Source organism: Sus scrofa, chromosome 6 (assembly GCF_000003025.6).
Source record: "Sus scrofa isolate TJ Tabasco breed Duroc chromosome 6, Sscrofa11.1, whole genome shotgun sequence".
Classification (NCBI taxonomy): Eukaryota; Metazoa; Chordata; class Mammalia; order Artiodactyla; family Suidae; genus Sus; species Sus scrofa.
The window spans coordinates 170,697,159-170,712,337 of record NC_010448.4 but is presented as its reverse complement, the minus strand read 5'-3'; the positions used below and the strand labels follow the sequence as shown (position 1 = coordinate 170,712,337).

The window sequence follows — 15,179 nt, the reverse complement described above, 5'->3', positions numbered from 1 at the left end:
TTTTGCATTCCTGCTAGCAATGAATGAGAGTTCCTGTTGCTCCATATCCTTGCTGATATTGACTGGATTTAGGCCATTCTGATAGGTGTGTAGTGGTATCTTGTTGTCTTATTTGCTCTTACCTAATACATACTGTTGAAAATCTTTTCGTATGTTTGCCATCTGTACACCTTTTTTGGTGAAGTGTCTATTTAGGTCTTTTGCCTGTTTTAGAAATCGAATTTTCTTACTTTTGAGTTTTAAGAGTTCTTTGTGTATTTTGGATAACAGTCCTTTGTCACGTGTCTTTTGCAAACACGTTCTCCTAGTCTGTGGCTTGTCATCTCATTCCCTTGAGGAAATACTTTTTTTCGTAGTTTTATAGCATTTACCAACGCCTGTTTTTCTTTTTCTTTCAATACTTGTTTTTCTGTTGAATCTATTTTTCTGAAATATCTAATAACCATAGAATACCATTGGGAAAAACAATCAGAAGAAATATTGTAGGAGTTAGAGTTTGGAATTCTAAGTAATGGATGAGATGTGGGATGGGAGAAAGGGAGGAGTCAAAGAAACCTCTCTTGTTTTGGCTTGTGCATGAGAGAGTGTATAGAAGAAACTGGCGTTCCTATCTTAGAGGGGAGATGTGGCTAATTAAGAGTTTGGTTTTAGGCAAGTCAGATTTGCAATGTCTGTGATATATCCAGGTCTGTTTGACCAACTAGGATTTGATTTAAGAGTCTGAATTTCAGGAGTTCCTGTCATGGCGCAGTGGTTAACGAATCCGACCAGGAACCATGAGGTTGTGGGTTCGGTCCCTGCCCTTGCTCAGTGGGTTAATGATCCGGCGTTGCCGTGAGCTGTGGTATAGGTTGCAGACGCGGCTCAGATCCCGCATTGCTGTGGCTCTGGCGTAGGCCGGTGGCTACAGCTCCGATTGGACCCCTAGCCTGGGAACCTCCATATGCCGCGGGAGCGGCCCAAGAAATAGCAAAAAAGACAAAAAAAAAAAAAAAAAAAAAAAAAAAGAGTCTGAGGTTCAAGGAAGAGGCCAGCATAGAGAAATGAATTTGGGAGTAGCCTCATGGAGGTGGTAGTTGATACCATGGATTGGATCACATAGGGTAGATTTTCAAAATAAAAACAGTGGGCTAGAGATAGACCTTTGGAGAAAATTCTTATTTTTAATAGGTGCTAAGGGGGAAAGTCCCTAGAAGGAGAGGAGGTGGAATGGTCAGATATGAAAAGCAAAAGAAAACAAACAAAAACTCTAATGCAAAATGCAAATGTCAAAAAACTATAGTGGAGAGTTCCCTGGTGGCTCAGTGGGTTAAGGATCTGGTGTTGTCATGGCTGTGGCTCAAGTCACTGCTGTGGTGCAGGTTTGATCCCTGGCCTGGGAACATCTGCATGCTGTAGGCATGGCCAAAAAAAAAAAAAAAAAAAAAACCAACTCTAGGGACTAGAATATCAAGAAGGAGTTATGGTCACAAATGTCAAATTAGCAGAGAAATACAGTGAGATATGAATTGATAAAAAGACTGTTGAATTCAACATTTGGAAACTTCTGTAAAAGCAGATTTAGTGGAGTGATGTGTCCAGAAGCCAGATTATGATGTGATGTCAATTTAAGGAGTTGAAAAAGTAGAGAAAGAGGCTCTATTAACTCAATTTTAAGAATATTCTACCCTTGGAGTTACTGTTGTGGCTCAGCAGGTTAAGAACCTGATTAGTATCCATGAGGATGGGGGTTCGATCCCTAGCGTAGCTCAGTGGATTAAGGATGTGGCATTGCTTCAACCTTTGGTGTAGGTCACAGATGCAGCTCAGATCTGGCGTTGCTGTGGCATAGGCCAGCAGATGCAGCTCTGATTCTACCCCTAGCCTGGGGACTTCCATATGCTGTAAGTGTAGCCCTAAAAAGAAAAAAATATATTCTACTCTTAAGAATAGAAATAGAGTGTGTAAATTACAAACCAATGAAGAGAAGAATCTTGGAATAAGAAAATGCAAATAAGCAAAAATATCAATCATCTTCCCCCAGGGGAAAATAAACCTAGGTTAGAATAAAAATAAGCATAGAGAAGTGGAGCAAATAGGATTAATAAGTAGTATGTTTGAAACAAATCTAAATACATAAAAATACAATAAATATAAATGGAATAAAATATTGCCAGATTGGATTTTTAAAATCCATCTTTAGACCTTTCTTCTAAGATCACTTTCCTTCATTTGAAGTGTATCCTGTAGAAGTTCCTGTGGTGAGGTCTCTTTGAATCTTGCCTGAAGCATAAGGACAGGAAAATGTTTAAAATTAAAAAAATGGATGGAGTTCCTGTCGTGGCGCAGTGGTTAACGAATCCAACTAGGAACCATGAGGTTGCAGGTTTGATCCCTGGCCTTGCTCAGTGGATTAAGGATCTGGCGTTGCCATGAGCTGTGGTGTAGGCCACAGACATGGCTTGGATCCCGAGTTGCTGTGGCTCTGGTGTAGGCCAGCAGCAACAGCTCTGATTAGACCCCTAGTCTGGGAACCTCCATATGCCACAAGAGTGGCCCTAGAAAATAAAATAAAATAAAATAAAAATAAAATAAAATAAAAAATAAAAAATGGAGGAGTTCCTCTCATGGCTCAGCAGAAACAAATCTGACTAGTATCGATGAGGACACAGGTTCGATCCCTGGCCTCGCACAGTGGGTTAAGGATCCAGCATTCCAATGAGCTGTGGTGTAGGTGGCAGATGTAGCTTGGATCCCACATTGCTGTGACTGTGGCGTAGGCCAGCAGCTACAGCTCTGATTCCACTGCTAGCCTGGGAACCTCCATATGCCGAGGATGTGGGCCTAAAAAGACAAAAAAAAAAAAAAAAAAGGAAAAAGAAAGGTCAGTCAACTACTAATCAAAAATAAGCAGGGGAGTTCCCATTGTGGCTCAGAGGTAAGGAACCTGACTAGTATCCATGAGGACTTGGGTTCAATCCCTGGCCTCACTTATTGGATTAAGGATCTGGCATTGCCACGAGCTGTGGTGTAGGTTGCAGACGTGGCTCACGGATCCCATGTTTGCTGTAGCTGTGGTGTAGACCAGCAGCTACAGCTCCAATTCGACCCCTAGCTTGGGAACTTCTGTATGCCACAGGTGTGACTCTAAAAAAAAAGAAAGCACAGATCACTGTATTCACAAAATAGTCTTTAAGACGGAAAGCATTATTAGAAACAGAAAGCATTTCTATGTAATAATAAAAGGTTTAATTCACAAGGAATATATAATAATTCTAAACCAGTATGCATTTTTTAAAGCCTCAAAACAAATAAAACAAAAATTGATAGAACTTCAGGAAGAAAAAGACAACTCACATCAGTGCATTAAAAAAAGTCTCTAGCAGGCTTTCTTTTTTGGAAACTAGCAGGCTGATTCTAAAATTTACATGGAAATGCACAGGATCTAGACCAGCCATGATCTTAGAAAAGAAAGAATAAATTTGAAAGGACTATACTACCAGATTTTAACATTCATTATGAACTAGAGTAATTAAGACAGTGTGGAATTGGTGCCAGATAGACATAGGCCGATGGAATAGAATGCAGAGCCCAGAAACAGCCCCACACATTGATGAAAGTGGTAATACAGAGCCGAGAATTAAAGGGAATATTTTAGTAAAGAATGCTGGGACATTAACTGTACATATAGAAAAAGGTAAAATTGACCCCCTACCTCACACCATAACAAAGATTAATTCCACATGGATTGCAAATCTAAATGAAATGCAACATTTTAAGTCTCCTAAAAGATAATGTGAGAGAATCCCTTCATGACTGTGGTGGACGGGAAAGCTGAAATGCGAGTTAAAAGCACTAACATAAAGAGAAAGATTGATAAAGGTGATTAGATCAAAATTAAGAGCCATTTATTGAAAGATTCCATTAACAGAGTGAAAGGGCTTACCACAGAGTAAGAGAAGATATTTGAAACACACAATAAAGGGCTTGTATCCAGAATGTATATGAACTGCAAAAAGAGAAAGTCAGGCAACTTAATAGAAAAACAGACAATGGAGACCTGACTAGGCACTTCGAGAGGATACACAAATGACTAACAAATATACGTAGAGATGCCTAATCTCATTAGTAATTGGGGAAATTCAAATAAAAACACAGTGAAATATCACTAAACACCTACCAGAATAATTAAAATTTAGAAAGATAATCCAGAGTTCCCCTTGTGGCTCAGCGGGTTAAGAACCCAACTAGTATCCATCTGGGTGAGGGCTCAATCCCTGGCCTTGCTCAGTGGATTGAGGATCGGGTATTGCTACAAGCTGCAGTGTAGGTCACAGATGATGCTGGGATCTGGCATTGTTGTGGCTGTAGTTGTGGCCAGCAGCCGCAGCTCCGATTCAACCCCTAGCCTGGGAACTTTAATATGCAGCCCTTAAAAAAAAAAAAAAAAAAAAAAAAAAAAAAAAAAAGATAGAATCCAAGTGTTGGCAAGTATGTGAAGAAACAATGGGACCTCTCATGTACAACTGGTGGGAGAATAAATTTGATACAACTACTTTGGAGAATAGTTTAGCATTCTCTATTAAGTTTTCTGCACAGATATACCTGTAACTCAGTAGTACTAACCCTGGTATACACCAGACAGAAATGCCTGTACAGGAGCATTAAGCAACAAGCACAGGAATGTTCATCATTATTCATGACATCTCCAAGCGAGAGACAATCCAAATGTCCATCAGCAGAAAATGGATAAATAAATTTTAGTATATTCATACAGTATAATCCTAAACAGCAATAGAAATGATCAAACTGCAGTTATAGGAAACTGCGTAGAGGAACCTCACAAACTGAATGTTGAAAATATTTTTCACTATATCATTTGAGAGTATATTGCAGACATAGTGATGCTTCACTCCTAAATATTTGAGCATGCACCTGAAATGAATATATTCTCCTTTATAACCACAACACTGTTTTCATACCAATGAAAATTAATATCAATTCGATATCACCTAATTTTTAATTTTTGCCTGTTATCCCAAGAATGTATTTTGTTCCTTAAAAAAATGAAACAAAACAAAACAAACAAACAAACAAAAAAAAACAAGATCCAGTCTAGGTTTATGCATTGCATTTGGTTATTATCTATTTGCTTTCTTTTAGTTTGAAATAGTGCCTCTTTTTCATGACTGACTTTTTGAAGGGCTTAAACCAATTGGTAGAAAGTTCTATGTTTTTCATCTATCTGAAAACTGGAAAGTAGGTCCAGATTCAGATTAAATAGTTTGGCAAGAGGAGTTGCCATCGTGGCTCAGTGGAAACGAATCTGACCAGCATCCATGAGGATGCAGGTTCGATCCCTGACCTTACTCAGTGCGTTAAGGATCCAGCCAGCGTTGCCGTGAGCTGTGGTGTAGTTCGCAGATACAGCTGGAATTCCGCGTTGCTGTGGCTGCGGCGTAGGAAAGCAGCTGTAGCCCCGATTTGACCCCTAGCATGGGATCCTCCATATCCTGCAGGTGCAGCCCTAAAAAGACAATATATATATATATATTTTGGCAAGAACATCTCATTGTTTATTTTGGGTATAGCATATCACAGCAGGGAGAAAATAATAAGAGGAAGAGGCTTATACAGTCATTGGCAAAAATATGAGGAATTTGTATGAAAATATTGAGTATTTGATTAAGAAGAGTTAGACATGACTCAAGCTAGGGTGATATTTATTGATATGGATGCACCTATGATAGATTTTAGATTTAATGTCCTGGATCCAGCACCTGGGTATGTTTTTAATAAACAAAGCTGAAGATTAAATTGGCCAATTCTAAAACCTGAGATGATAAAAATTCCTTTATATACTGTGGAAAAAAGAGATCTACACCACAGTTCATAGCAACACTGGATCCTTAACCCACTGAGCGAGGCCAGGGATGGAACCTGCGTCCTCATGGATACCAGTCAGGTTTGTAACCCACTGAGCCACAATGGGAACTCCTGGACTGACCCTTTTAAAGGAAGGAATAAGTTGCTGGATTTTCTACCCTCTATATTATAAAAGAAATACAGTACTTGCTGAATCTCTTTGGATTTATGAATCACGTATACCATAATTGGGTGTGTTGACCCAACAAATTTTGGAGGTGACCTGAAGAGCTACCTACTTCAAGTGGAGCCCGGAATGACAGATGTTTCTTCTTGGTCAGGCTACAGGCACCTCTTCTCTCTGCCCTTATGATTCAGTAAATCAGTAGCAGATCAAGATACTTGTATGGGAGTTCCCATCGTGGTTCAGCAGTAGTGAACCCAGCTAGTATCCATGAGGATGAAGGTTCAATCCCTGGCCTCACTCAGTGGGTCAAGGATCCTGCATTGCTATGAGCTGTGGTGTAGGTCACAGATGTGGCTTGGATCCTGCTTTGCTGGGGTTGTGGTGTAGGCTGGCAGCTGCAGCTCTGATTCGACCCCTAGCCTGGGAACGTCCACATGTCATGGGTGTGGTCCTAAAAAGACACACAAAGGTGCTGTATGGACACTCTTACAAGCCCCAATTAAAGAGTCACCAAGGAGTTATTTATGGTTTTTGAAGCTATGCCTTCTTTGTTAAGTAACTATTTCCCCATCTAGCCTTGGTGGGAATTGAATCCCAGACCATGAGACCCTAGGTGCCATGGATCAGAGCTGCCCATGATGAACCGGGTAGTGGTCTACCTGGACCATATCCTTGGAGAACCCTTAATGTCAGTATCCTTAAGTCTTTTCTCTTAGGCCAACTGGAATCACTGAAGAGGTTTTTTCAGATTTACTTCTCAGAGAGTATAGACCTGAGTAGAAACATTCTGGGAATAAGGTTGGGAGTCTGAAGTTCAGTGTGTAAAATTTCATGTGTCCTTGCCCCCGCCCCCCCTCCATTTCCAGAGTGGTACCCTGCCCTCAACTGTGCCTGGTGTTCTTCAGCTCAGAGACCCTTCTGTTTTACCTTCCTCTTGCACCACTCCTCCAGTCTCCTGCAGCGAGGTAAAAGGACAGTCACCTGACCATGGAGTAGTATAGGGATGCTGGGAATCTGCTTTGTCAACAGATTTGCAACCAATATTCTATTTTTAGCATTGCATTCATTCCCCATTTTCAGAGGTACCCCAGGGAACCAAATTCTTTGCTTTTGGTCATTCTGTAATGTAAATCAGATTGCTTCTTGGCTTTCCCCACTGCTCATTTAGGTTTCAGCCTTTTCAGAACTCATAAGGCTGTCAACACTCATCATCTGTTGTCCAGTTGCCAAAATTTTGTTGTTCTTCCCCTCTCTATTCAATGTGTCCCTGTGGGTTTATGTCTTTGGTTTAAAATATCTTTTTCTGCAGTTACCATGGGATTTTGTGAGGGAGTGAAGCTAAATATATGTGTTCCATCTGCTCCTTTTAACTAGAACTTAAGACCACAAGACATGGACCAAAGAGGCAGAAAGGCCAGGGGACAGGGCCTTTCTTTGGGGGAGGGAATGTAGTTTTCCCAGGGAAGGGAGTTATGGACTGAGAGCCTCAAGGAAAAGAGCCCCTGGAGTTCTTGCTGTGGCTCTTTGTGGGATCAGCAGTGTCTTGGGAGCGCTGGGACGCGTGTTTGATTTCTGGCTCAGCACTGTGGGTTAAGGATCTAACGTTGCTGCAGGTGTGGCTTAGGTTGCAACTGTGGCTCAGATCTAACCCCTGGCCCAGGAACTCCGTATGCTGAGGGGCGGCCAAAAAAGCAAGAAGAAAAAAAAAAGAAAAGAAAAGAAAAGAAAAAAGGAAAAAGGTACCTGCAGCATGAGGGTTGTGACTACGGTCCTTACGAATCCCCAAATATAAAGAACTCTCTTTTTTCTCTTTTTTTTTTGCCATGCCTGCAGCATGTTCCTGACCAGGGATTGAACCTGTGCCACAGCAACAACACCAAGCCACTGCAGTGACAATGAGGGTCCTTAACCTGCTGCAGCACAAGGGATTCCTCAAGTACTTTCTTTTTAAGAGAGTTCAAGTTAATTACAATTGTAATTCTGAATTTCCCTGACTCTCACATAAAATATAAATCTGTACAGTCTGGTTTATGAATTTTGTGGGCGTTTACGGAAAGTAAGAAGACGGCTTCATTCTGCCCCACTCTCCCAGGATGGAGAAGGGGCTTTAACTTTGAGTGCCCAACCCCTAGAAAAACCAACAGAACCTGGAGGATTGTTCCAGAAAGGACAAGAGAAGGAATAACCCTCTGTTTACTCTCATGTGTTAGTGAAGGTTGTTTCTATGAGAAGAAAGGACTTTCAACACACTTCTGGATTATTTCAGCAGCGTGGCAAGATGATTTATAAACTGAATGAACTCACTGGAATTCTATTCCTATTATATTAACATAGTTATCTTTGTAGGCAACTGGAGCTTAATCTTAAAGATACTTTGGGAAATTGCACAATACAAACCTCAGAATCATGCCACCTAGTGGTGTCAAACCAACTGGTGACTTAACAGAAACTTATTTTCTCACGGTTCTGAAGGCTAGACGTCCCAGGCAAACTCTGGCAGTGTCAGTTTTTTATGAGGGCCCCCTTCCTGGCTTGTACATGGTGATCTCTCACTAAATCCTTATATGACCTTTCTTCAGCACCTGCCTTCAGAAAAAGTTGAGCCCTCTGGTTTCTCATCATCATCATCTTCTTCTTCTTCTTCTTCTTCTTCTTCTTCTTCTTTTTTTTTTTATTGTTGTTGTTGCACTCACATCATGTGGCAGTTCTGAGCCAGGAATTGAAACTGCACCATAGTTGTGACCTGCACCACAGCTGCAGCAATGCCAGATCTTTAATCTGCTGTGACACAGGGGGACTTGGTGTCTCTTAAAAGGACACTAATCCTATGGGATCAGGGCCCCACCCATATGAGACCTCATTTAATCTTTTTTTTTTTTTTTAAAGGGCCACACCTGTGGCATATGGAAGTTCCCAAGCTAGGGGTTGAATCGGAGCTACAGCTGCTGGCCTATGCCACAACCACTGCAACACCAGATCCAAGCAGAGTCTGCAAACTACACCACAGCTCATGACAATGCTGGATACTTAACCCACTGAGTGGGGCCAGGGATCGAACCCTCATCCCTATGGATACTAGTCAGGTTCATAAATGCTGAGCCACAACAGGAACTCCTGACCTCATTTAATCTTATTTATGCATAGTCCCCAAGTTACAATTTTTCAACTTTAGGATGGTGTGAAAGTGATATATTTTCAGTAGAAACCCTATCTTGAATTTTTATCTTTTCCTGGACTAGTAATATTCAATATACTCCTCTCTCATGATGCTGAGCAGTGGCAGCGAGCCTCAGCTTCCATTCAGCCATGATCACAAGGGAAATAACTGATCCACTTACAACCATCATTTTCATTTTCAGTACACTATCCAGTAACTTATATGAGATATTCAACACTATTATAAAATGGGCTTTGTGTTAGGTGATTTTGCCCAACTACAAGGTAATGTAAGCCTATATTTAAGGTAGGCTAGGCTAAGTTATGATTTTTGCTAAGTTAGGTGCATTAAATGCATTTTTTTTTTAATCTTTTTAGGTCTGAACTTGAAGCATATGGAAGTTCCCAGGCTAGGGGTTGAATCAGAGCTGTAGCCACTGGCCTACACTATACCTCACAGCAACGCAGGATCCTTACCCTACTAAGGGAGGCCAGGGAGCGAAACCGAATTCTCCTGGACACTAGTCGGGTTCATTACCCCTGAGCTACAACGGAACTCCTTAAGTGCATTTTTAACATATGATATTTTCAATTTCCGGTGGGCTTATCCAGCTGTAACTCCATCATAAGCCCAGAAGCTCTGTACTTTCTTTCTCCAAACACAGCTACATTAGGGGTTAGGGCTTCAAAATATAAATTTGGGGGTTTGGGTGGGGAGATACAAGCAGCATTCAGTTCACAACAGCTAGCAATCACACAGTTTTATTCTATTTCCTAAGTTATTTTTTGTAGGCTATATATGTTCAAGATGAACAGCATTACGGTATAATCATTTCTGCAGAAAATACATAAAAATCCACGAAAAAGCCAAAAATGGGTGTGTGGGTGTGTTTGTGTGTGTAGGTAAGTCTGTGTACCAGATGTTAGCGATGGTTACTCTGGTGAGATTACAAGTAATAACTATTTTGCGGTATTTCAGAAATCTAAGAAAACCAATTAACATAAGAACTTGTAGAATACTAGAAAAACGAACTGACTGTGGCAGTCTTTCAATGAAACTCTGGGTTCCATTCCACTTTTCCACATGCATATTAAGTCAAAGTGATATGGAGTCTTTTACACCAAGGTTGTTTCGACAAAAAAAGAGATACAAAGAGTTAAGTCTCTCCAAGGACGCAGCCACACCTCCGTTCCTGGAAGAAGAGAGCTGGTTCTACCGAGCAGCCCCACCAGGACGAGAACACAGGCTCCGTCTCCTTCCGCAGGAGCCTCACCCTGCGTCCGGGTCCCAGGCGGCAGGCAAGCCGAGAGGGACGCACCGGCCCGGCGGGTACCCCGGCAGGTGCTGGCGAGTGGGCGGGGTGCCCCGGAGGATGCCGGGAACGGCGCGCGGAGGGTGCTTCCGCGCCTGCGCACGGGCCCAGACTGCGTGACAAGGGGCGTCTCCGGGCTCCGCGGAGCCCGGCTCGCAGCAGCGGGAGGGGTCGCCCTTGCTGTCCGAGCTGGCGCGAGGGGTGAGCAGGGGCTGCCCGGGGTCTGGAGCGGGGACAAGCCGGGAAGCGACCACTTCCATCCCGCACGCTGTCACCCGTGGCGCGCGGTGTGGCCCGCGTCCCCGAGTTGGGCTCAAACAAAGGCTGCGAAGGCTGGGCAGGGCCGGGCCAGCCCTGGAGAAAGGCTTCTCCTTTGCGTTTAGGGAGGAGGAAACGGATTCGAGAGGTTAGGTGATTTGGCACAGCCAACAAGTGAAGGAGCTGGGATTCAAATCCAGATTCTTTTTGATTCCCAATCTTTGATTCCCAATCTCAGACTTAACAATCTCAGTCTGAGGTTTAAAATAACCTAGTCTTTTACTAAAACAAAGAACCACTTTTATTTCTCTCTTTATACCTTAGGACACAGCGCAGTGTTCCGGACCATGTGGGCTCTCTGTATCCACGGTCTCCATATTATCTTTTGTAAAAAAATTTCAGTGGTGCAAGTTCTAGATTTCTGACCATGCGATAGAACCTTCTGGATCCTTTTGCTGACTCTGATGTTTTCTGCCCAGTATGGCCAGGGGACTGTAGAGGTGGCGATTTAGAACAAGCACCTGGAGCCTCTAGCTGCTTGCTGAGGAGACAGTTGGAGCGCAAGGATGGCAGGTGTGCCTTGAGAGCCTAGAGAGTGAAAGGTGCAGACTCTGGATTTGGGCGCGTGTATCTGCCGGGTTCCCGGGAGTGGAACCGTGCAACTGGGAAGCCTCCCTTCGGAATTTCTGTCAGTTTCCTCATCAAAAGTGGACAAGCCCAGTCAGGACTCTCTGCCTTGTGGGTTGAGCCAGAGATCCCCGGAAAGGAGCCCCGAAATCGTCATGCTCCAGCGGCTCCTGATTTCCTTGCCCGCCGAGACCAGCTCCTGGGTGAAGTTGCACCATCCAGAGAAGGCCCCGGAGGGCGCGCCCCTGTGGGAGGACGTGCCTGAGATGTCGGAAGGAGAAGGTGAGAATAGACGGTGGGTGGGAGGGAGAAAAAGGAACATCCTCGAGGTTGGGAAGGAAAGTGGACACCTGAGCAGAAGCATTTCTTGGGGAGACAGTTGGGTCAAGGGTCTCTGTAGTTCTTTGATTATTGCTCCTAGTGTGGGCTTTTCCATAGTGGTAGGGGTTAGTTCATCCTGAAACCAATATTTCAGAGTCGTGACTGTTTATGTTATTTCTTTTCATCTTCCCCATGAGTGTGCGTGAGCCTGGGAGGACTGGCCTTTGCAGTGAGGAAATGTGTCAAATGAATGACCTAAGTACTTGGTGGGTAGGTCAAAAGTCGGAAGCAGCAGGGAAAGTACCAGGTGAGACTAGAGTGTCTTGTGCTAAAATAGCAAGGAAGAGCTCAAAGGCTAATAGACAGTGTACCAGAAGGATGCAACAGCCCGGGTCAAACTGGGGACAATTTAAATGTCCAGGTTGATTGTAAAACCTTGAATAAATAAAATGCCACAAGTTTGTGATGACACTTAAAGAAATAAGGGGAGTTCCCATCGTGGCTCAGTGGAAAGGAATCTGACTGGCATTCATGAGGATGCAGGTTTAATCCCTGGCCTCGCTTGGTGGGTTAAGGATCCGGCGTTGCTGTGGCTGTGGTGTAGGCTGGCAGCTACAGCTCTGATTTGACCCCTAGCCTGGGAGCTTCCATATGCAACGGGTGCAGCCCTAAAAAGACAAAAATAAATAAGTAAAATAAAATAGAGAAAGAAGGGGGAGAAAACTCATCTCCTAACATTGGAAGTGACAAATAACACTGATTTATTACTCTGAAAATGATTATTATGGGAACAGAGGATGTATTCACGTTGCTTATTTTTTATTTTTTTTATTTTTTTTTATTTTTGTCTTTTTGAGGGCCACACCTGCAGCATGTGGAGCTTCCCAGGCGAGGGATCTAATCAGAGCTGTTGCCGCTGGCCTACACCACAGCCACAGCAACACCAGATACAAGCCGTGCCTGCAACCTACACCACAGCTCACGGCAACGCCAGATCCTTAACCCACTGACCGAGGCCAGGGATCGAACCCGAAACCTCATGGTTCCTACTCAGATTCGTTTCCACTGCGCCACGGCAGGAACTCCCTTACCTTACTTTTTAGATCCTTTTCAGAAAATACCTGCAATAATAAATGTAGAAGGGCTAATGGAATATTCTACTATAAATGGAAGAATTGGAAAGGTGATCGTGAGTAGGATATCCACACGGTGTCAAAGTGTCACCCCACAGATCACGTGCTAAAGGCCAGGGAAAGGACATACTTTTTCAACGGCAAGATCTGGTGGTCACTGTCTTAACAAAGGGTCCCAGTGATGGGATAACCTGACGTTGTGTGTATTCTGGGCCATGTAATATACATGGTATCACCCATGAAGTATCCCTGCCTAAAATGTTTGACCTGATTCAAATTAAGCTTAAAGGCTGAACTTCTGGCTTGAGGAAAAGATAGGGGATGGAGAAGTAAGAGAAACCCCCCCCTTGAGGATATGGTGAGGGGGTGCTTGCCTCTTAAAGCCAGTGTCGTGAAAGGAGGGAGGTACTGCAGTTTGGGTGTGGTTCAGCTGTTCAGGATCCAGTGTGGTCACTGCAGCAGCTTGGGTTGCTGCTGTGACGTGGGTTCAGTCCCTGGCCTGGGAACTTCCACATGCCTCAGGCTCAGCCAAAAAAAGGGAAGTAGTAGCTAGAGAGACTTTCAGACTTTAAATGTTTGAGCCTGGATTGGCTCCTGGTTTGGAGAAAATCCAGAATGAAGGACAGTTTGGGAACAGTTGAAATCTGAGTATGAACTGAGTATTTAGATGAGCCTATAGAATTATTGTTAACTCTCTGAAGTGTGATCACTGGTATTGTGGTTATGCAGGAGAAGATTCTTCGAAGTATTTAGGGAGGATGTGTCATGATACCTGCAACTTTTGAAATGATTCAGAAAAAAATATAGATGAAGGAAATATGGAAAATGTTAGGGATCATTGAATGTACGTGGTAGATATATGGGTGTTCAGTATTCATGGTAAAAAGTTAGGGGGTTGGAGTTCCCGTCGTGGCGCAGTGGTTAACAAATCCGACTAGGAACCATGAGGTTTCGGGTTCGATCTCTGACCTTGCTCAGTGGGTTAAGGATCCGGTGTTGCTGTGAGCTGTGGTGTAGGTCAAAGACGCGGCTCAGATCCCGCATTGCTGTGTCTCTGGTGTAGGCCGGCGGCTACAGCTCCGATTGGACCCCTAGCCTGGGAATCTCCATATGCCGTGGGAGCGGCCCAAGAAACGGCAAAAAGAAAAGGAAAAAAACAAAAAAAAGTTAGGGGGGAAAATACAAGGACAATGATTCATGTGCCTTAGTCGCTATTTCATGTTTTTCATACATTAGGTTCTTCCAGTATTTCTTGAATTCTCACAGCCTGACAGAGTCTTATGCTTAAGTAGCAGATAGGAAAAAATGAACCAGATCCAGTTTCTCTGCAGATACTTATCTATACTCAATTGCAGGAGATAATTATAAAAACAAGTGTAATAGGAGCAGCCTGAGATATCACAGTAGAGGGACCAGGGGAGAGGAAGCTTTCTTCTCATTAAGGGATCCGAAACCACTTCGCTTGAACTGCTCTAGAAGGATACCTCAGTTTTTCATGGAGTAGGACTTGGGGGGACGGTATTGAGGTGGGTGCTGTCCGGGTTCAGAGAGTGAAGAGGATTATGTGGGCAGTGTGTCCAGTGAATGAAGGCTGGTGTTCAGAGGCAGCTGATACTTGGAGCAGCAGCTTTGGTCTGGTTGTGGGGAATCTTGAAATCTGCGATAAAGTGCTTGGTTTTTCTTTTCTTTTTTTAAATTTATTTATTTGGATTTTTCTTTCTTGGAAGTGGGAAACCTTTGAGGGTTTTTGAACAAAGGAAAAGCCTGTAGGTCTGTATTTTTGGACCAGCATTAGCCATTGGGAATGCATTAACCCCGCAGGCAACGCACTGCAGATCCTCTGCACTAGGAGGCTGTAGTCTGCTCTTGAGTTGCTCTAAGTGTCCCTCTTTGCATGTGCTGAGAGGGGGGCCACATGCAGCAAGTCTGCGGGCAGGTGTTCTATTTGGGGGATTTGGGGAGGTGCAAACCACGTCACTCTTTTCCTTTCCCAGCTCTGCTATCTCGGGGTGCTGATGAGACCCAGGGAGAAAGCTTTGAGGAAGAAGCAACATCTGGGTCCCTGGCAGAAGAATCCCAGGTGAGTTGGAGTTTCCTGTCACTTTCTTGAACTTGTTTCTCAGATTTTTTGCTTTCAGGTCCACACCTGCGGCATATGGAAGTTCCCAAACTAGGGGTTGAATGGGAGCTGTAGGTACACCACAGCCACAGCAACGCAGGGTCCGAGCCCTGCGACCTATGCTGCAGCTCATGACAATGCTGGGTTCTTCACCTATTGAGTAAGGCCAGGGATCAAAGCCGCGTCTTCATGGATACTAGTTGGGTTTGTAACCTGCTGAG

The 15,179-nt window shown here is 43.6% G+C and overlaps 1 protein-coding gene across 2 annotated transcripts in view; it reads left to right on the top strand.

Moving 5' to 3' along the window:
• Nucleotides 10,583-15,179, top strand: part of ZNF643 (zinc finger protein 643) — a 41,449-nt gene continuing 36,852 nt past the window's right edge. Inside the window, exons 1-3 of one of the 2 annotated variants that reach the window (XM_005665522.3) lie at nucleotides 10,583-10,701; nucleotides 11,083-11,667; nucleotides 14,834-14,919. In XM_005665522.3, coding sequence (XP_005665579.1) covers nucleotides 11,541-11,667; nucleotides 14,834-14,919 — 213 coding nt within the window. In that variant the 5' untranslated portion in view covers nucleotides 10,583-10,701; nucleotides 11,083-11,540. Of the gene's footprint in view, nucleotides 11,668-14,833; nucleotides 14,920-15,179 lie in introns of both variants that reach the window. The other variant, XM_013977383.2, reaches the window with a different exon arrangement.